A 16,780-nucleotide genomic window follows, 5' to 3' on the forward strand; every position below is an offset into this window, starting at 1 on the left:
CCGTCTGAGGATTAGGTTTTGTCTTGCGGATTCCTCGACTGGTACCGGGGTCTGACAACTTGTTCCCCCTTCCTCATCTTTCTCCTCCTGCTGGCTTTTGCAGCTCGGATCAGGACTGGTGTTCCTGCTAACGCCCAAATATTGCCAATTGTCGTCTTCAAAGTCGCACACAGAGAAATCCCAGCTGGATCGGTCAGGCTTGGAGTCATCCGGCTGTGTGAAATAGTCCGAGTCGGCAGCGTCGGACACATCCGTTAGGCCTCCGTCCGTCAAATGATGCTCCTCGGGGTCCACGAGAGAGCTGCTTTGTGACGGGACGTCAGACATCTCCGTGGGAGGCGGGCTTTTTGCCATCCTCAGCTGTAAAAGGTCATTTATGGTTAACTTTTCCATTTCATCCCAGAAGGCCGAGATGGCGTAGACGCACGGCGTGTGGCCCGCGGCTTGGACGTATGCTTCAGGGCCGTCGGCCACAGGGGTGACGATGACATTGGGAACGGAACGATGACCATCGCCACTACGCGGTCTAAGGTTCTGTTCTGTTCTGACTTCGGGCTGATCCGCTTTAGCCTGGATGGAGCTCTTAGTTGGAGGTGTTTCACCTATTTGGCCAATCAATGGAAAGGCCCATGTGGGCTCAACATGAGCTTGGTCACCAGAACTGTCACAGTTACTGACTGCTGCATGGAGATCACTGCCTTGCTGGCTCTCAGAACTCTGAATTGGATCACAGCTGTATAATAATGATGATGATGAAGAATAAGATGGGCACTCTGTTGGCTGGTTTTCAACTGAATCCTCCTCGAAGAGATCCTGATCCACTGATTCAGCAGCCGAGAGATATATTTCAGAACCAGAACTGTGAAGGGTGAAGAACTCAACACTGTCCTCAAACTCATCTGAGTCCACTCTTTCAAAATGAATGATTTCATTTAAGGTTCCTTCTCTGTTGTTTTGCAGTATATCACCACGCAGGGTTCTTTCTACATTGTCTTCTTGCGCGGTATGATCTTGATAAACGGTTCCTTCTCTATTGTTTTGCACATCTTCATCATGCATGGTTACTTCTGTAAGGTTTTGAAGGATTCCCCTTCTAGCGCTATGTACAGTATCATCACCATGCAATGGTCCTTCTCTACTATTGTGCTGCATCATTTCACCATCATGTAGGGTTCCCTCTCTACGGTTTGTCAATACATCACTATCGTACGGGGTTCCTTCGCCATCGTTTTGCACAATATCATCATGCAGGGTTCCTTCTTGGTTGTCCTGCCTTAAATCATCGTCATGCATTGTTCTTTCTTTGTAGTTTTTCTTTATATCTTGTCCACTATGAAGGGATCTTTCTCTAAGGTTTTGTACCATATCACCATCACTCATGGTTCCCTCACTAATGTTTTGCACGATATCACAAGGCCCTTTCTGCCCTGCCTGCTCGTTACTCATGTTTTGACTTGGTATTACATTCATATGTTTACTCACTTCACTTTTATCATGTTGAGGTGTGTTTTTTTGTTTAGTTTTTTTTTTCCTTGGAGTTGCACAGGCCCGGCGCCGCAGTGGACTGTCGTTCAGCGACAGCGTCACGAACCAACGTTCTTTCTCCTCGCTCGGAGGAACTCTGTTGGTAACCTCACCCTGACGTCTCACGTCTGTTTCCCGCTCTGTTGGCAGTGATCGAGCAACGTCTTTAACAACAGCCTCCAGTGTTTGTATGATGCTTTTTTTGGTCTCCTCAGGGATGCATTCTTCTCCCTTCACCTCTTTTCTGAGAAGAGGGATTCCTATATAATTACATATTTGACCCTTATCATCCTCAGCTGTATCCTCGTCTCGTCCTCCTGCAACACCCTGAATGACCTCCACTTTAACACAGGTTGTAATATTTTTATCCAAGCTCTGCAGGGAGTGGGTGGCTGAAACCGAGGAGTCCAGCCGGCAGAGGCCCTCAGGGCAGGCAAGCAGCGGTTGCGGCACACAGCACTCCTCGCTCTCCTGGTAGAAGCTAGACCAGTCCTCCTCTGCAATGTGCATGCTGTGATCCAAGTCATCCATTCTCACACCTCACATGCTTTCCTGGGAGCAGAAATGGCAACACGAAGGTCAGTGTGCAAGTGTTTATGTTGCCTTTTGTCCTCTTGTATCCTTGATCGCTTTGTACTGTCTAGGCAGCAACATGTTTGTGCTAAATATAGTGAACTAGTAGTAGTATAGTATACATCATATAGTGTCATATTACCCTATATTGTATTAAGTAAGTATTCAGGGCTTCTTATAGAGTGCAAATATGGAGCTTATTCCGGTCACAACATTAAGTTCACCTGCACAATTTAATGAAATCAAGAGCTCTATTAAAGAATTCGTCTTTTACACACACTATAGTGCTAACTTTTGTTTACGCTGATGTAGAATGGCATCCTACTTTCCAATATTTTGGTTGGCATATTTAGTTGGACAACAGGGACAAAATATTAGGTACATTTTACAGCGCTGCATGGACCAGAATGATAGATATAAGTCAAAACCTTTTAGACCGTTTAGTTAATGTAGCTTTTTTCATCATTCTTTATAATGAAAGTGTACATATTAAGGCCGAGTGTATATGATAAATGGAGACCGAGCCCCCCTAGCAGACCACCAAACACCTCACAACCATGCTTAAGAGAGGTCAATAAGTTTGGTAGATTTAAATTTTCATTTATTAGTAATTTATGAGCACTGTACTTTCAGCATGTCTAAGGAATTAACTTGTGACTTATTTTATTCCAAAGGTACACCTTTAGTTAATTTGCATTAACAGCTTCCTATGTTAGTCATTTATATTTGTCAGACTCTGCCCAATCGAATTCACCAACACTAGATGAGTCTGCATACCTGCAAGAAGACAAGGACAAACGTTGCAGTCTGAAGTCTCCTGCAGGAAAATGTCCTGTTGTGTGTCGACCTCACATAATGTCAGCCTGGTGCACTGTACCGCTCTTTATAAATAGACTACGTCCAGTCACATGGAGCTGTTGCTGGTGAACATGTTCTGCCCTCTACAACTAGAGGTGTGACATTTCAGTACCCTCAATCATTTGACATTGAGTAGCAATAATATACTTTATGATTTACATGATGGTTCAAATCAAAGACAAAAAACTGTTGTCCCCTGAAATGGCATTTGCAGCAACATAATACAGTACTAGGCCAAAGATATCAAAAAGATGACATACTTTTAATATATATTTTTATGTACATAACTCATTTTTTAACTTTGAAAAATCATTCAATGTAGCCTGTTTTCATTTAGTTTTTAATCTCTACATTTTAACAAAAGTGTTTAACATGTAAAGTCAATATTAGGAATATATATTGTATCAACTACTTAAAAAAAACACCTGTAAAAATTCCACTGTTTGAACTGGACTAATTTCCCAAAACGTTTGCAATTGTTTTTTTTTTTTGTAGGATGCGCAAATCCCGCAGCAATCGGAGAATACATTCAACTCCTAAATTTGAGAGAAAAAGTCTTAATATTACAAGAATAAACAGTTAATTGTACATTTTCCCCATTGCGGGACTAATGAAGGTTATCTTATTTTAAGCAACAACAATGAATTAGTCCATGTTTTTGTCACAGCAACAGCATAATCAGTATGAAAACTATTGCAATAGTGCAAACATTTGTCTGTCTCTCCCAAAAAGGGTTTAAAAATATATTGGCATTTTCACATTTGTTTGTAAAAATTCCTCTTTTCCTCATAAGGACAGTTTTTTTTTCTTCCCCAAGTAAATACATGCTTTTAATTTGACATCTTTTTTTCTTTTCTGTGTGAACCAGATGGTCCTTGGTAGTTTTACTCAAAATAGAGAAAAAGGCTTTTTTTCAAGTAACTCATAAAACATATTTTCTGTATAAATCCTTACTAAAGTTCTCATTGGAATAGGATAATTCACACACATTGATGTCATCACTAATGACAATATTGACCCTGCAAGGATTACCTTTGTGCATTTGTATTGACTAGGTGACACGCATTAGTAACATTTTACTACTGATATTTGCACAACTCTCTCAAGTCAATTAGAATCAGTGGGAGAATTTATTAAAAAAAAAAAAAAAAAAAAAAAAAAAAGAGGAAAGATTGCATACTTATCTCTGAACCAGCACTAAACTAGAGTAAACAAGCAGTTAGACAAAGACAACGCTTACTTAAAGGTGCTTTATTCCCGCAAACATTCGTCTGATCGCCAGAGCGTTTCTCATCACGTCACAAGTACACAGTTACAAAACAATAGTTTGTATAAAAGAATGTGTGCATGTATTGCGCTGACAAATATCAAACACACGAGGCAACATAATCACTTCTTGTTTAGAAAGAGATACTTCTGCTTGCGCCACATGTGCTCGTTCAAATCTCAAGTGTAATCAAAATATAAAGTATGTCGCAAATAAAACTTGGATGGCAGCCTTATTTTGAAAGTGGTGCATACAGTAAAAGGCCACTGGAATATGTGTGAAATATGAATACAACGTTTAAAGCTTTTCATGGCACAGGCATCATCACATTCAATTTGTTCGACGTTTGGCAAAGAAGTACTGTATGTACTGCTGTATTTAATATCGAGGAGTATTTTCTGCTGGTCGATAAAATTTCACTATAAAGTGAGCAACATCTTCTCCTCAAGCATCTCAGTAAAAAAGCCTGATATTTGCTTATAAAGTGCACCAAGATCTTGTTATTCTACATTTAAAGTTATCTTCATTTCAATTGGGGATGTTTTTCTATTTAGGGTGACAGAGAATTCCATAAGTTAACGTAATTTCTTCTTTAATAATGAAGCATTTTTAAGTACGTACAGTTCAGCTCAAAATAATTCATACCTTGGCCTAATTTGCAGTTGGCTATTTTTGTTTGTTTGTTGAATGCGGATCTCCAGAATAGGAATTACAAGAAATTGGCAAAACACTCTAAGAAGTTGCGTTATAGATGTTAATGTAAAATAATTTGTTTACATTTTAAAAATAATATCCCTTATTTTTGCACCATTTTAAAAGACTCTGATATTAACAGTTATAACCATTTTGATTTACTGTAAATTAAGAATGCTGGCTATACATGTATTGAAAGGGTATGAATTATTTGGAACATGGAACTATTTCTTAAAATCTAAAAGAAATATATTCTTTGCATATCATCTTACAGTGTTTTGTCACTTTGTGTCATTTCCAGCTGAAAAATACCCTTAGTTTTAATTTAACCGTGGAAAGAATCATTTTGTGCTACACTGTACATACGCACCTAACTGTATTGTGTGGCTTGTACAAGGAAAATACATTCATTTTGGCTGATAGGATACAAATAATAAATAAATAAAAAAAGTCACATACGGTCATAGATAAAGTACAGTAGAGAAATGCAAACTATGAAGTATAAAAACACACACAACTAAAGAACAGCCCAGATGTGACTGGGTTGTTCTGATGATGATGGTTTGTCACAATCAGCCAACTCGGACACTGGCTCGCTGCACATTAGCCTCAAAATGATGAATACACACATCCGATCAGTCACGTGGTTTTTAAGTGTGTGTGTGTCGAGGGGGACGCCTCATGTGTGTCACGTGAAAGCGCACATCTCGGTGTTGCGATCGTTACCAATGCTACCAAGATAATGATGGGGATTGAGATGGAAGCTGTTTTCGGAATGATACAGATGTCTTGCTTCTCGGCTACTGCAATATATTTTTCAGACATACAAATACTGCCTCTACAAAAACAAAAGGCGTTATTTAAATATTAGCCCATACACATGTGTCAGTGCAGCATTAACGCAATTACTTCAGATGAGCTCGTTAACGAGTAAAAAGGTCAAGTTCAAGTGTGACAAAAAAAAAATAGCATCAATGAGTTAGAATACAAGCTGATGAATGACATTACTAAATTTTGTACCCATAGTATTTCACAGAGGGAGTGTGACGGTGGACACTATTTCGTATTGAGGTGACATGGAATAAAAACAGCTGCAGTTCAAATTTGGCCTCCAAGAAGTCAAATCATGTCTTTCAATGATAAACTCTCACATGGTTCCTTGGCTCTTTCCTCCTACACGTTGTGGACCCTCGTGGTGGAGGCGGTGGGTGTGATGGCGCCACTGGATGTCGCGGAGGGACGCTCCCGTCGAACGTATCTTTGTTTTCTCGCTTCAAAACCAAAAAATAGCAATCACAAAGTATTTGCAACAAGGCTTCGATGCCTTTGTTCAATACAGTATAACCTGTTTGGCAACAACTGTTGAGTGAATGGGTAGGTTACCTGAAGAAGAAGGAATCATGACAGCCTAGAAGAATTGAATATTGCCACTGTTACACATTCAAACCGTTTGTGTGTGTATGACTCAAATTGCGTCATAAACAAAGCAGACTTACCGTCTCACTTGGTTGGAATATAAAGGCTGTAAGAGGACATAAAATTGACTCATTGATTCGTTCTTCTGCTTTTACATTATTAAAAAAATACACGTTGAAATTCTCATAAAAATGGATATGAATGCAGTTTACAAAGTGTGTTTCCGTAAGTTCAAGTATGTTCAGATAAGTTTAAATAGGGATGGGACAAATTATCAATGTTGTGATGTTATATATACTGTACAGCTTTATATCACACTCAAGTGTAATTATTATATTAACTTTTTTTTGTATGCTTGATTGAAAGATGACTATATTAAAACAAGTTTTCAATTCTTCATTTACATAAAGCTCGTGGTGTATCGTAGATGGCTTTCGTCTCCGATATTTCAACGATTGCATGGCCACTGTATGATGGTATTTTTTTTTTTTTATATGGTTGGCAAAAATGACAGCTCACTCATCTCAATAAGACAAACAGGGGCAGTGAGTGATTATGAAGCCATTGAGAAATTGGGATGCTAAGCGTGCGGAATGCGACTGAGGAACTGGTACTGGGCTTACCCTTGTTGCGGCGGTAGAAGATATTTGGGAGTCGATGGGAGCGTTTGAGGTAGAAGAAGGAGGCGACAGAGAGGATCAAAAACAGGCTGATCAACAGCGTTCCAAGAAGAAGCGAGGCGGCCACGCCTGCACCGCCTGCTCACAGACATAGCACACGAATGCACAATCAACGGGTTGCAGCCAATTCTCAAAATACAACTTGTTGCCTGAAGAAAAATAACTTGGTCTTCTTTTAAATATAAGTATAGGGCTCCTACGATACACCAAGGTAAAGATTCGATTCGTATCAAAAATTCTTGAATAGGTGGGGATAAACTACCAATAAGTGTTTTATGGGTTGGTTCTCCCTCAAAAATGGGGAAAAAACAAAAACCTGGGGAAAAAAAATTGGGGGAAAAAAAACATTGGAGAAAAATGCGACTCTCTGGGTGCTGATTTTTATACACATATTTTTATTCATAATTTTTTTATTTTTTTTCGAAAAAATATCACGCACAACTTGTCCGAGAAGACCGTCCATGTGTTTTCTTTCATGCTCGACTTAAATCAATTTCAGGACGTGTCTTTAATGGTGCATTCACATGTTCGACATGCTGCCCGTGACTTGGGGATGTTTTTCGAAGCACTTGCAGCAAATAAGGTGTTGTTGGCGACGCGATTTCTATCTCTGTTCTCAACAGGTTAGCCGAAATGCTCCTGACCTAAATGAACTTGGAGGGTCCACACTTTCAGGTTTATTGGCTCTCCTCACCTAGTTGAACTAGTATTAGCGGTAGCCACAGTTTTGCTCACTCTGGTCAGATGAACATCACCGGAAAAAGTAGCCACATGACACACAAATGGAATAAGTTACCAACAGAAGTGATGTCAGCCCCAAGTGTGAATGTTTTTAAGTCCAGGTTAAAAACTCTTCTTTCCCCCCCCCTCATACTTTTTAAAGCATTTCCACTTTTAAATGATATTTCTTGCACTGTACGCTGTTTTAATTGTACTTTTCTCACGCTTTGTTTTTAATGTTTTCAAGCAGTCTTTACCCCCCTTGTTTTTAAATGCTTTATCATGGAAAGCACACAGTTACCTTGTGTATGAAATGCGCTATATAAATTTTATTTGCTTTGCAGTTGGAGGAGTCTTGTTGAAGAAATGTATCATCAGTTTAGGCTTGTGTTTTTTCAAAAAAATATTCAATAATATGTTCAGAATCAGAATCATCTTTATTTGCAAAGTATGTCCAAAAAACACACGAGGAATTTGTCTCCGGTAGTTGGAGCCGCTCTAGTACGACGACAGACAGTCAATTGACAGAGAACACTTTTGAGACATAAAGACATTGACAAAAACAGTCACTAAGCAATAAAGGGTTGCTAGTTATCTGGTAATCCCGGTACAAATTTATTATTTTTTTTGACAATTGTGCAAAGTCCTCTAGCACTTAGAGCAGTTTGAATGACTAATATAGCAATAGTCCGGTGCAATGACTATTCTGCAAAGGGCGCCGACACTTCAAGGAGTGTATGTAGTTTAAAGTGACGAGTAGTGCGATAATCTGGGACAATGTTGATTGTGCAAATGTTTCAGATACTCCTCAGTCAGTGTGCAAATGGGGCAGATGCTACTCTGGCATGAGTGGCCAGTATTGGTCAACAACAGTTATTCAAATTAATGTTTGGTAGTACTGTCACCTCATATGGCTGCATCTATAATGGAGGCGCAAATTCTCGTAGTTGGAAGGGGTGGGTTGCAATTCTGCCTTTTCAACACAGGTTTGTGTTTTAACAGTATTGCGATTTTCAGGTTTAATACTGTATCATTACAGGCTTAACACAAAATAGACACAGCCAGCTGCTGTCAATGCAGGTGTCATCTTCAATGCCCCTCAATGATGCGTTTATATAGAAAGGTTGATTCATGGTACTCTATGTCCCTCACGCTTAAACTCAGCACTGGCTTTTGGCATGTATTGAATATTAAGACATGACATGCTTGGTTAAAAAAAAAAAAAAAAAAAAGAAAATTATTACAAAAAAGCACATTTTATTGAGCTCCATCAAAATGAAACATAGGAAATGTATTCAATGAATTGGTTACTTTTCAAAAGCAATGCAAAATGCTTCCGGTGGTGGAGAAAACTATTGAGTGTAAAAGGGGGAAATGATGCCATCTAAAGGTGAATGTGTGATATGCAAACATAACTTGATTAGAATTACAATTTAGTAGTATCCGTTCACAAGTCTTAATTTTTTTTTAACCACATTACAAATGAGTAGAAGTAGTAGTAATAATAATAATATTTGGGATATTCCTTTATATAATTCATTAAGAATTATAATCAGCCATTCTGTTCTTCACTGGAACATTTAAAAGTATATTTAGACAAAGGGCATTACAGCACATTTAAGTAGAAGGAGATGGCAGTACGGTAAAGGAATAGAACTCACCAATTTTAGGCATTACAGTTGTGACTGTGGTATGGTTTTTCCTGTCCGTTGTATAGTCTAATGGCAAAGACACAGGAACAGTAAATTAAACATTATTTCATATTTTTACTGCTCTAAAAAAAACTGCATGATTTCTCAAAAATTGCATACTGTAGGTGCAGGTCGTTATGTTCTCCGAGTCTACGGCAGCAGGATCACACAATATGCAAACAGTATTGCTGCCCTCAAGGACACGGAAGAAGCATCCTAAAGAAATCATATGACGACATTTTGCCTTCAAAGGTCCATTAACACAACAGTGTGTATTCATCTGACATCAAACTCCATGTTGAATATGTAATAAATAATGAGAAGATACACTGGCTTCAAACAAGGGCAGTCGTGTTAACTGTCATCGCCACAGCAACGGTAAATGACCTACTTTATGGTCTACTCTGTAAAACTGGTGGCCGAGCCAGGACCCCTTTCATGTTGTGATAACGTGTGCAGAGCTTGAACAAACAAACGATCACACAATTCCATGTTTAGCATGTGCATTCATCAGCTTGGCATTTTTATTGCTTCTTATCTTATCGTTGCTTGCACCCTTAGTTTTTTTTTTTCTTTAAACATAATGGCTTCAAAGTAAAATGCAAAAAAAAAAAAAAAAAAAAAAAAGTAACTGATACGTAACAGCTAATGTGAATTTGATACCATGATATACTTAGTTGTTTTTTTCTTTTGTTTCATCAAGAATCACAGTTCACAAAATGGATTTCCAACCTGTTGAACGATGTCCATTAGACACATGTGCACTACTTTTTTTTTTTTTTTAAATCAATACTTTCTTTAATCTGTTTTTGCAAATGGTAGGATGGCATGACATGATACCTGGTTCGCAGCGAGTGTCGTTTGAGCACGAGCTGTTCGTCTTTACTTTCTCACTGCAGCACTCCAGTGAGTTATGATGTAGAGCCTGTGGACGCACGCCATGTTTCCTTGTGAGAAACTTGACCAAAGCTGAACAAAGAACACTGAATTGGTTAATGTTTCTACCTTGGTTACAGGTGTCTCTGGTCTGATAAGAATCACTGTTGCTGCCAAGACCAAAAGGAATGACAGAGCCATGTTTGAGCCCTTGGGAAGGGGGTGTGGGGTGGAGGCAAAAAGAATCAAACAAGGCTGGCGCATTCATCTATTTGAGAAACAAAATGATAATGAAAGGTAAAGATGCAGTGGGACCTTAAAAGTCCAATTGCTTTTGTAAATTCAACATTGGATCCACAGAAAAATAACCCAGTTGAACACAATTCCTCAAATTATATTAGTCAGTTCAGTGAACATCTAGAGCATCAACTCAACAAAACGTGTGTTGAGCTTTTTCTTTGGCTTCCCCCCCCCCCATGTATTACACTAGATTTGTAAACAATATATAATAAATTTCAGACAAATGAAGTAGAATTGGATCATTTTGATCTCACAGCATGTTCGCGTGCCAGGGATTGTCAGGGTGCTGCGGGAATTCATCCCATTTCTCTTTATTGAGCTAAGGGGAAAAAAAAAATCTATCTATGTCAGTGACGTAAAGTGACAAGCAGAACGATTGAATGCTCTTCCACTAGATGGCAGAAGGTACAATTAACCCGAGTATCCACCTGTTGCCATTCATACAACAGAATGATAGGTTTGTGTTCAACTATATAGGCCCAGATTCCACACTTTGTAAGTACATTTCCGAGTAAAATTTGACTATTTTATTTATTTTTAATTATATATACAAAGTACTTTAGGCAGCATTTTTGTTTGGTGGTGTGCCGTGAGATTTCTCGAATGTAAAATAATATGTGGCTATTAGCTGAAGCCTGAAGGTGTGCGTATGGGCTAATTTTTGTTATTTAACCTGTGCCAACCGGCCGTCGCTGTGCTGAGCTGAGCTGTGTCGGCAAACGCAAGTAAAAGACAACAACTCCATTACTGAGGCATCTCTCATTGTCGACGTGTATTTATAACAGCGAAGCACAAACCGAGCAGCTGCTGGTTGCTAAAAAAAAAAAAAAAAAAGTTCACTCACCGGCAAAACTGTACAATCCGGCCTGGACCGAACACCAGGCGTGATTCAGTTGACGTCAGATGTCATCTGTCCGAGAAGATTGAGGTTTGTTGTTGACGGATTTGTCTTCGACACACCTCCACTGTACTTTCGGTCTCTCGTTAATGGCAGCACCTTGCTGCTCGCTTTACATCAGCTTGTCAACATCCGTAGGGAACTTTCACAATAAAAGCTAAACACAGAAAGTAGTAGAATGATGGTTGTCAAAATCCGGGTTGGACTTTCATAGTAAACGTGGAAATGTGGGGAAAATCTGAACCACGGGACGAAACCATTCCCAAGGCGAGTTCATTTTAGTTTTCGCCCCAACAGCAAACTGAATATGCTCGTTTCACACAAACCAGGACTGGAACCCCCAACCTCCGAATTGTGATGTGGATCTGCAAACCACTTGGTCACCATGCGTGCATGAGTACATTTGCCACCTATGCGTTACATGTTACAATGTTATTGTCACCATTGTATTTAATTATATGCATTATCTTTGTAAAATAAAAAAATGGCGTTAAAGGACTTGCAAAATCGGCGTATACACCCGTGCAGATGATGGTCGCGTAATTTCCCCCCATTCGAGGGCACCTGAATGCACCTTGGCTTTCGGCTTCCCTGTGACGTTCTTTGGGCGGGCGATTTTAAATATCTTTGTCGCTTATTCCTCACAGATATGTTGACTGTGAGTCTGTTTTACACTTTAGCTTACTGTCAAATACGTAAGTAAGGGACATAAGCTAACTTGAACTAGCAGGTGCTATGCTTGATGGTATTAGCAGTAAACAGTCTCCAGAACATTTACTGCTTGCTAAGCTAAAGCTAACAACATGCTTATTTGAAGCGCTGTTCTATGGAATAGCATAACCACCCCACAAAAAAGTCAACTTTTTCTCCTTAGGGGCAGCCGAAACAATGAATCACACGGTGAACATAAAAGAATTGCTGAACACACAGTCAACAGGATGCAGGTGATAATAAGCAAACACAAACAGATAGTTTCCCCACTTGATGTTTGTTGAGTCATTTGTATCAAAAACTTGATTCATTTCATACAGTGTATGTCGAAAACGCCCTTTTAGAGTCCTTTAAACAATACTGTTTTCTACAACTGGGTATTTATTTTCTTTAATATGACCGTATAATCAACAGAAATGGAGCCACCAACTTTACAGATTCTCAGTTTTTCTTTGGGTCCCAATTTTGGCGGGAACATTCTCAAAGTCTTTCTCAGGATAAGAGTTTGTCATCCAGGAACTCCCAGCAAAGTTCACAAGAGGTAAGATGATTCAGTAACTATAGGAGGCTTTCTTTATTTTTAGTGGCCACAGGTGTTCCACGTCCTTTCACAAAATAAAACATACCTCTGTTAATGTAGCATTAAATGATAGACATACTTTACACTTCCCACAGCACACAAAGGTCCCCCCCCCCCCCCCCCCCCAAAAAAAAATAGTTTTGGGCTGTTGTGAGAAAAATAACTTTCAGATGACCTGATATTGAATGCAACTGTAAATTTCTTCTTTTTAGTGTAGCGACACCAAGATTTCAACCAATTATCAGTCCAAGCCTCTCCTGTTTGGAGACACAATGAACAAACAAACACTTTTGGATACATTTGAGGAGGCAAAGAAAAAAGCAAAAGAAAAAAATGACAGGTAGTGTCCTCTTTTTGTTTCTTTGAGCTAAAGAAAACAAATCTTGAGAAACACATAGCTTTGCTTGAATTCATCCTTGTGGTGTGCTTAAAATCCTCATGCTTTGCAATGTTTTTTTTATGCAGTGATAGGTTTGCAAAAGAATGCCTTCAAATTCACGAAACCCTAACCAAAGTAAGTAAATTATTTCTATTATTTGACTCATTTTTATTTTGTGAAATATTATACACATTACATTTCAGATACAGCAACTCGTTGCAAACACCGACGAAAACACATCTGTTTGCCAAACCGTCCTCCAAAAGTTAAGCAATTTGTCTTCAACATGTATGTTACATTAGAGGTTGTAGTAAAAGTTAAAATAATTTGTGTGTAAAGTATAATGTAACAGTTGTTAAAGGTCTCCGGTCATAATTTTTCAGAATTTTATTTTTATACTCTTTGATGTCCTTTTATTGGGTTTATGAGATAATTAGAGTTGGAAATGCCCAAAATGTCCTTTTTCGATGTCTTACTATCACAGAGCTGCCAAATATTACTGAATATCTGTATTATGTTACGGAAATCAGTGAACTGCTGACTCCTTATGGCCGTAACACCAATTGTTCGGAAATACTGGGGGGGGGGGGGGGGGAATCCAGCGTCCTACATTACTGGCCAGTACAGCGCTGGTTCCGGCCACCTTAATGCAAATTCCGTGAATGAATTTGATTAAAATAAAAACTATATTGTTTTTAAAAAAAGAGAGAGGAGAAAATCTGTTTGCTTGCAGTAGTGACTATAAGAAATGTAAATATATATTATAAATAGCATGCAAGAGAAGACATCTATATAAGTACATTCACAAACTAGAAATATAAACTATTGTCCATGCATCGACTATCCAATTCAATCTATTAGCAATGTTATTTGTTTGTTTGCAAAACAGAGTGCTGACTTTAATTGACGTTTGAGATCTGATTTAATAGACTTTTTACAAATATTTTTTTAACCAAGATTGAAAACAGATTTGGTAAAGGCAGATTAATCCATAGAATTAATTAATCCATAATCAAGAATTAATCAAATCCATAATCTATAGCCATTTTTGACGATGGCACGTCGAAATCTCATATACTTTGATTCAGGCTGCAACTGCGTCCGCCATTGCAAGATTGATGCAATAAAAAAACATTAAAATAACAAATGTTAAAGACATCATTTATCAACAATTACGATTATAGCATAAGGATTATATTGTGCAATTGAACAGTATGCAGAATAATTTTTATCCTATGACATAATATACTGCAATAATTGTTCTGCAAGTGAATTTCTATGGGTTGGCAGCGCTGCTATCATTGTGAAGCACAATTCACCAAGCATCGGATTGTTGGCCCGCTAATAGGGAACGCGATCTGAAAAGAGATGGGGATATTTTATGTTTATGCTCATCATTCGCGCCCATTCATTTGAATTTAAACTATATATATATTTTTTTTTATTAATCGAAATCGTACTAAAAAACATACTTATTTCAAATTGACAATGCAGAAAATGCACAATCATCAATTGATTATGAGGTTTGGTCTATAAAATGTCATTAAATAGGCAAAAATCTTGATAATTGTTTCCCAAAGTAAAAGATGTTTGCCAATGTTTTATTTTGATGAAACATAAAGATAACCATTCTGATTTGTTATTATAATATATATAAATATTCATATTTACGGTTTTACTATTATTATAAATATAAATATTCATATTTACTGTTGAATGGCTGAAATTCCAAGAATTTGGACAATTTTAAGTTAAACAAGGTATCTAATGATTAATCGATTACCAGAAATCATCATCAATTAATTTCATAATCGATTTGTAGTTGATTAATTGATTGATTGTTGCACCCCTATTTGAGTGGGTGGGTACCAACCACAAAGTGGGCAGGCACTTGAATATTATTTGACAAAACTAGGTCACACTGTCAATAATTTCAAGTCCACCCATTTTCCAAGACTTATGCTGTTTATTGCCTTTTGCATTCAAGCGAAAGACCACATAGATGTCAAACTTAAACCATGTCACAGACTAATTTTGACGTATGTTATGCATAACGCAGTAAATAAATAAATAAATAAAAACAAAAAAAGGGTTTTGATGGAGGGAGATCTTAAACCAGCAGATGGGGCCGTTTGCTCACTGATAAACTTAGATCACACGGCATTCCCCTGGACTTTTTTTTTTTACATGGTTCTTGACTTTGACATTACTTTAAAGATCAAATTGTTTTAGTCCTCTCATTCAACTATGCTTCTCATCCATTCAGTGGAAAATGTAAGCAGTATGCAGAGTGACATTTCACAGCAGTTTAAAACGTTATTGAACACAGTGAACTCCCAGAAAGAGATGATGACAGAATTGGGGGAGCGGGTGCAAAAGGTGACTCCTGTGTTGTTTGTTTACATTGCAAAGGTAAAGTCACGTGTCGCATTAGCTGATATTGGTCTTTGTTTGATTTCCGTCAGAATGGAGACAGCAGCACAGAATTTGCCGCAAATATGCGAAGTGATGTGGATTGTCTGAGACGGGAGCAAGAAGAAGCCAGTTCGAAGCAAGAAAGCATGCTTGAGGAGGCCTTGCAGATGCTGAATGCCTTAGTTTCAGAGCACCCAGGTAAGCTCTGTTCTGTTAAAGTAACTGACAAAGCCATGCAGACATCACCAGGACAGGACAAAGGGACCCAAATGGCACAGAATTCCTGTACACCAGACAGTCAAGTTCCTGATCTGGATTGTGCTGTTAAAATGAGAAAGAAGAAACCCACAAGCAGATACAGAAGGAGACCTCTGGTCCGACACAGATCTAATCACATTGTCGTGGAAGAAAACAGTCAAACTGTCATGGACTGCAGCAAACAGCGAAATGTTTCGAGGCCTCTCAGACAGTCTCCTGGCCTGAGTAAAGTAAGCGGTCATGGTCCAGAGAGTTTAGTACAGTCGAACACAAAGAGCAGATCCAGTGAAACTGCTGGATGTTTCATCACACCTCTCAGCTGCTGGTCTCAAGAGAGTAGCGGCTCTGAAAGCCCCAGAAAAGTCAATTTCAGCTCAGAGATAGCGCTACGTGACTCCAGTCCTCCTGATGCCCTGTGGCAGCTGTTTTTGTAGAAGATGAGTCAACGATGTTTATTATTGATTATTTTGTCAAAACAAAGCCATTTGGTTATGGTTATTTATTTGGTCGGATAAGAATTCTGACGGAAGTATTGGCTGATACTAAATGCATACATGACACATTTCCCAAAAACCATGACTAGAGTTGATTATAAATATCCTATTGTTAAGAAACAAGTAACAACTTTAGTTTCTTTGCTCACATTTGAATTTAACTTATTCTGTATTTGTGCTGTTGACTTGTCTGTTCAAAATAATGCGTAAATCACCTATTTTATGTGTATTCAAAAAGTTAGGGTGATTACCGGTATTGTTTGTGCTGAATATCAGCAAAAGTTTTCATTAATCATTGACACTTCTCCAAAATAATTAACATTCAGATTCATTGCAGGTTTGTTGTATTAGACTGCATTATGTTTTGTTTTGCATTAGTCAAGAAGGAATAATAAAGGCAAAAAACAATTGATGTAGAATAGATAAGGTGCATGTTTATTACAAATA

General features: G+C 38.2%; 2 protein-coding genes across 4 annotated transcripts; one reads left to right on the plus strand and one right to left on the minus strand.

The window, feature by feature from the left end:
* Positions 1-4,191: 4,191 nt before the first annotated feature.
* c10h1orf159 (chromosome 10 C1orf159 homolog) lies at positions 4,192-11,606 on the minus strand. Of its 3 annotated transcripts, none has more exons than XM_061689050.1 (9): positions 11,443-11,606; positions 10,428-10,508; positions 10,263-10,347; positions 9,543-9,638; positions 9,393-9,449; positions 6,955-7,089; positions 6,412-6,437; positions 6,299-6,323; positions 4,192-6,186 (listed from the first exon to the last, which is right to left on the minus strand). In XM_061689050.1, exons 2-9 carry the CDS (start codon positions 10,497-10,499, stop codon positions 6,089-6,091), a joined length of 594 nt encoding a protein of 197 aa, XP_061545034.1. In that variant the 5' UTR covers positions 10,500-10,508; positions 11,443-11,606; the 3' UTR covers positions 4,192-6,088. The 3 variants fall into 3 exon arrangements, with proteins under 3 accessions (XP_061545034.1, XP_061545033.1, XP_061545035.1); XM_061689049.1 differs by having other exon boundaries at positions 10,428-10,566; XM_061689051.1 differs by lacking the exon at positions 9,543-9,638 and having other exon boundaries at positions 10,428-10,566.
* On the plus strand, positions 11,028-16,725 carry LOC133409260 (uncharacterized). The gene is made up of 6 exons (XM_061689048.1): positions 11,028-11,093; positions 12,371-12,440; positions 12,622-12,748; positions 13,000-13,127; positions 13,253-13,301; positions 15,632-16,725. Exons 2-6 carry the CDS (start codon positions 12,385-12,387, stop codon positions 16,271-16,273), a joined length of 1,002 nt encoding a protein of 333 aa, XP_061545032.1. The 5' UTR covers positions 11,028-11,093; positions 12,371-12,384; the 3' UTR covers positions 16,274-16,725.
* The last annotated feature ends 55 nt before the right edge of the window (positions 16,726-16,780 follow it).

The sequence above is a fragment of the Phycodurus eques genome, chromosome 10 (genome assembly GCF_024500275.1).
Source record: "Phycodurus eques isolate BA_2022a chromosome 10, UOR_Pequ_1.1, whole genome shotgun sequence".
NCBI classification, from domain to species: Eukaryota; Metazoa; Chordata; class Actinopteri; order Syngnathiformes; family Syngnathidae; genus Phycodurus; species Phycodurus eques.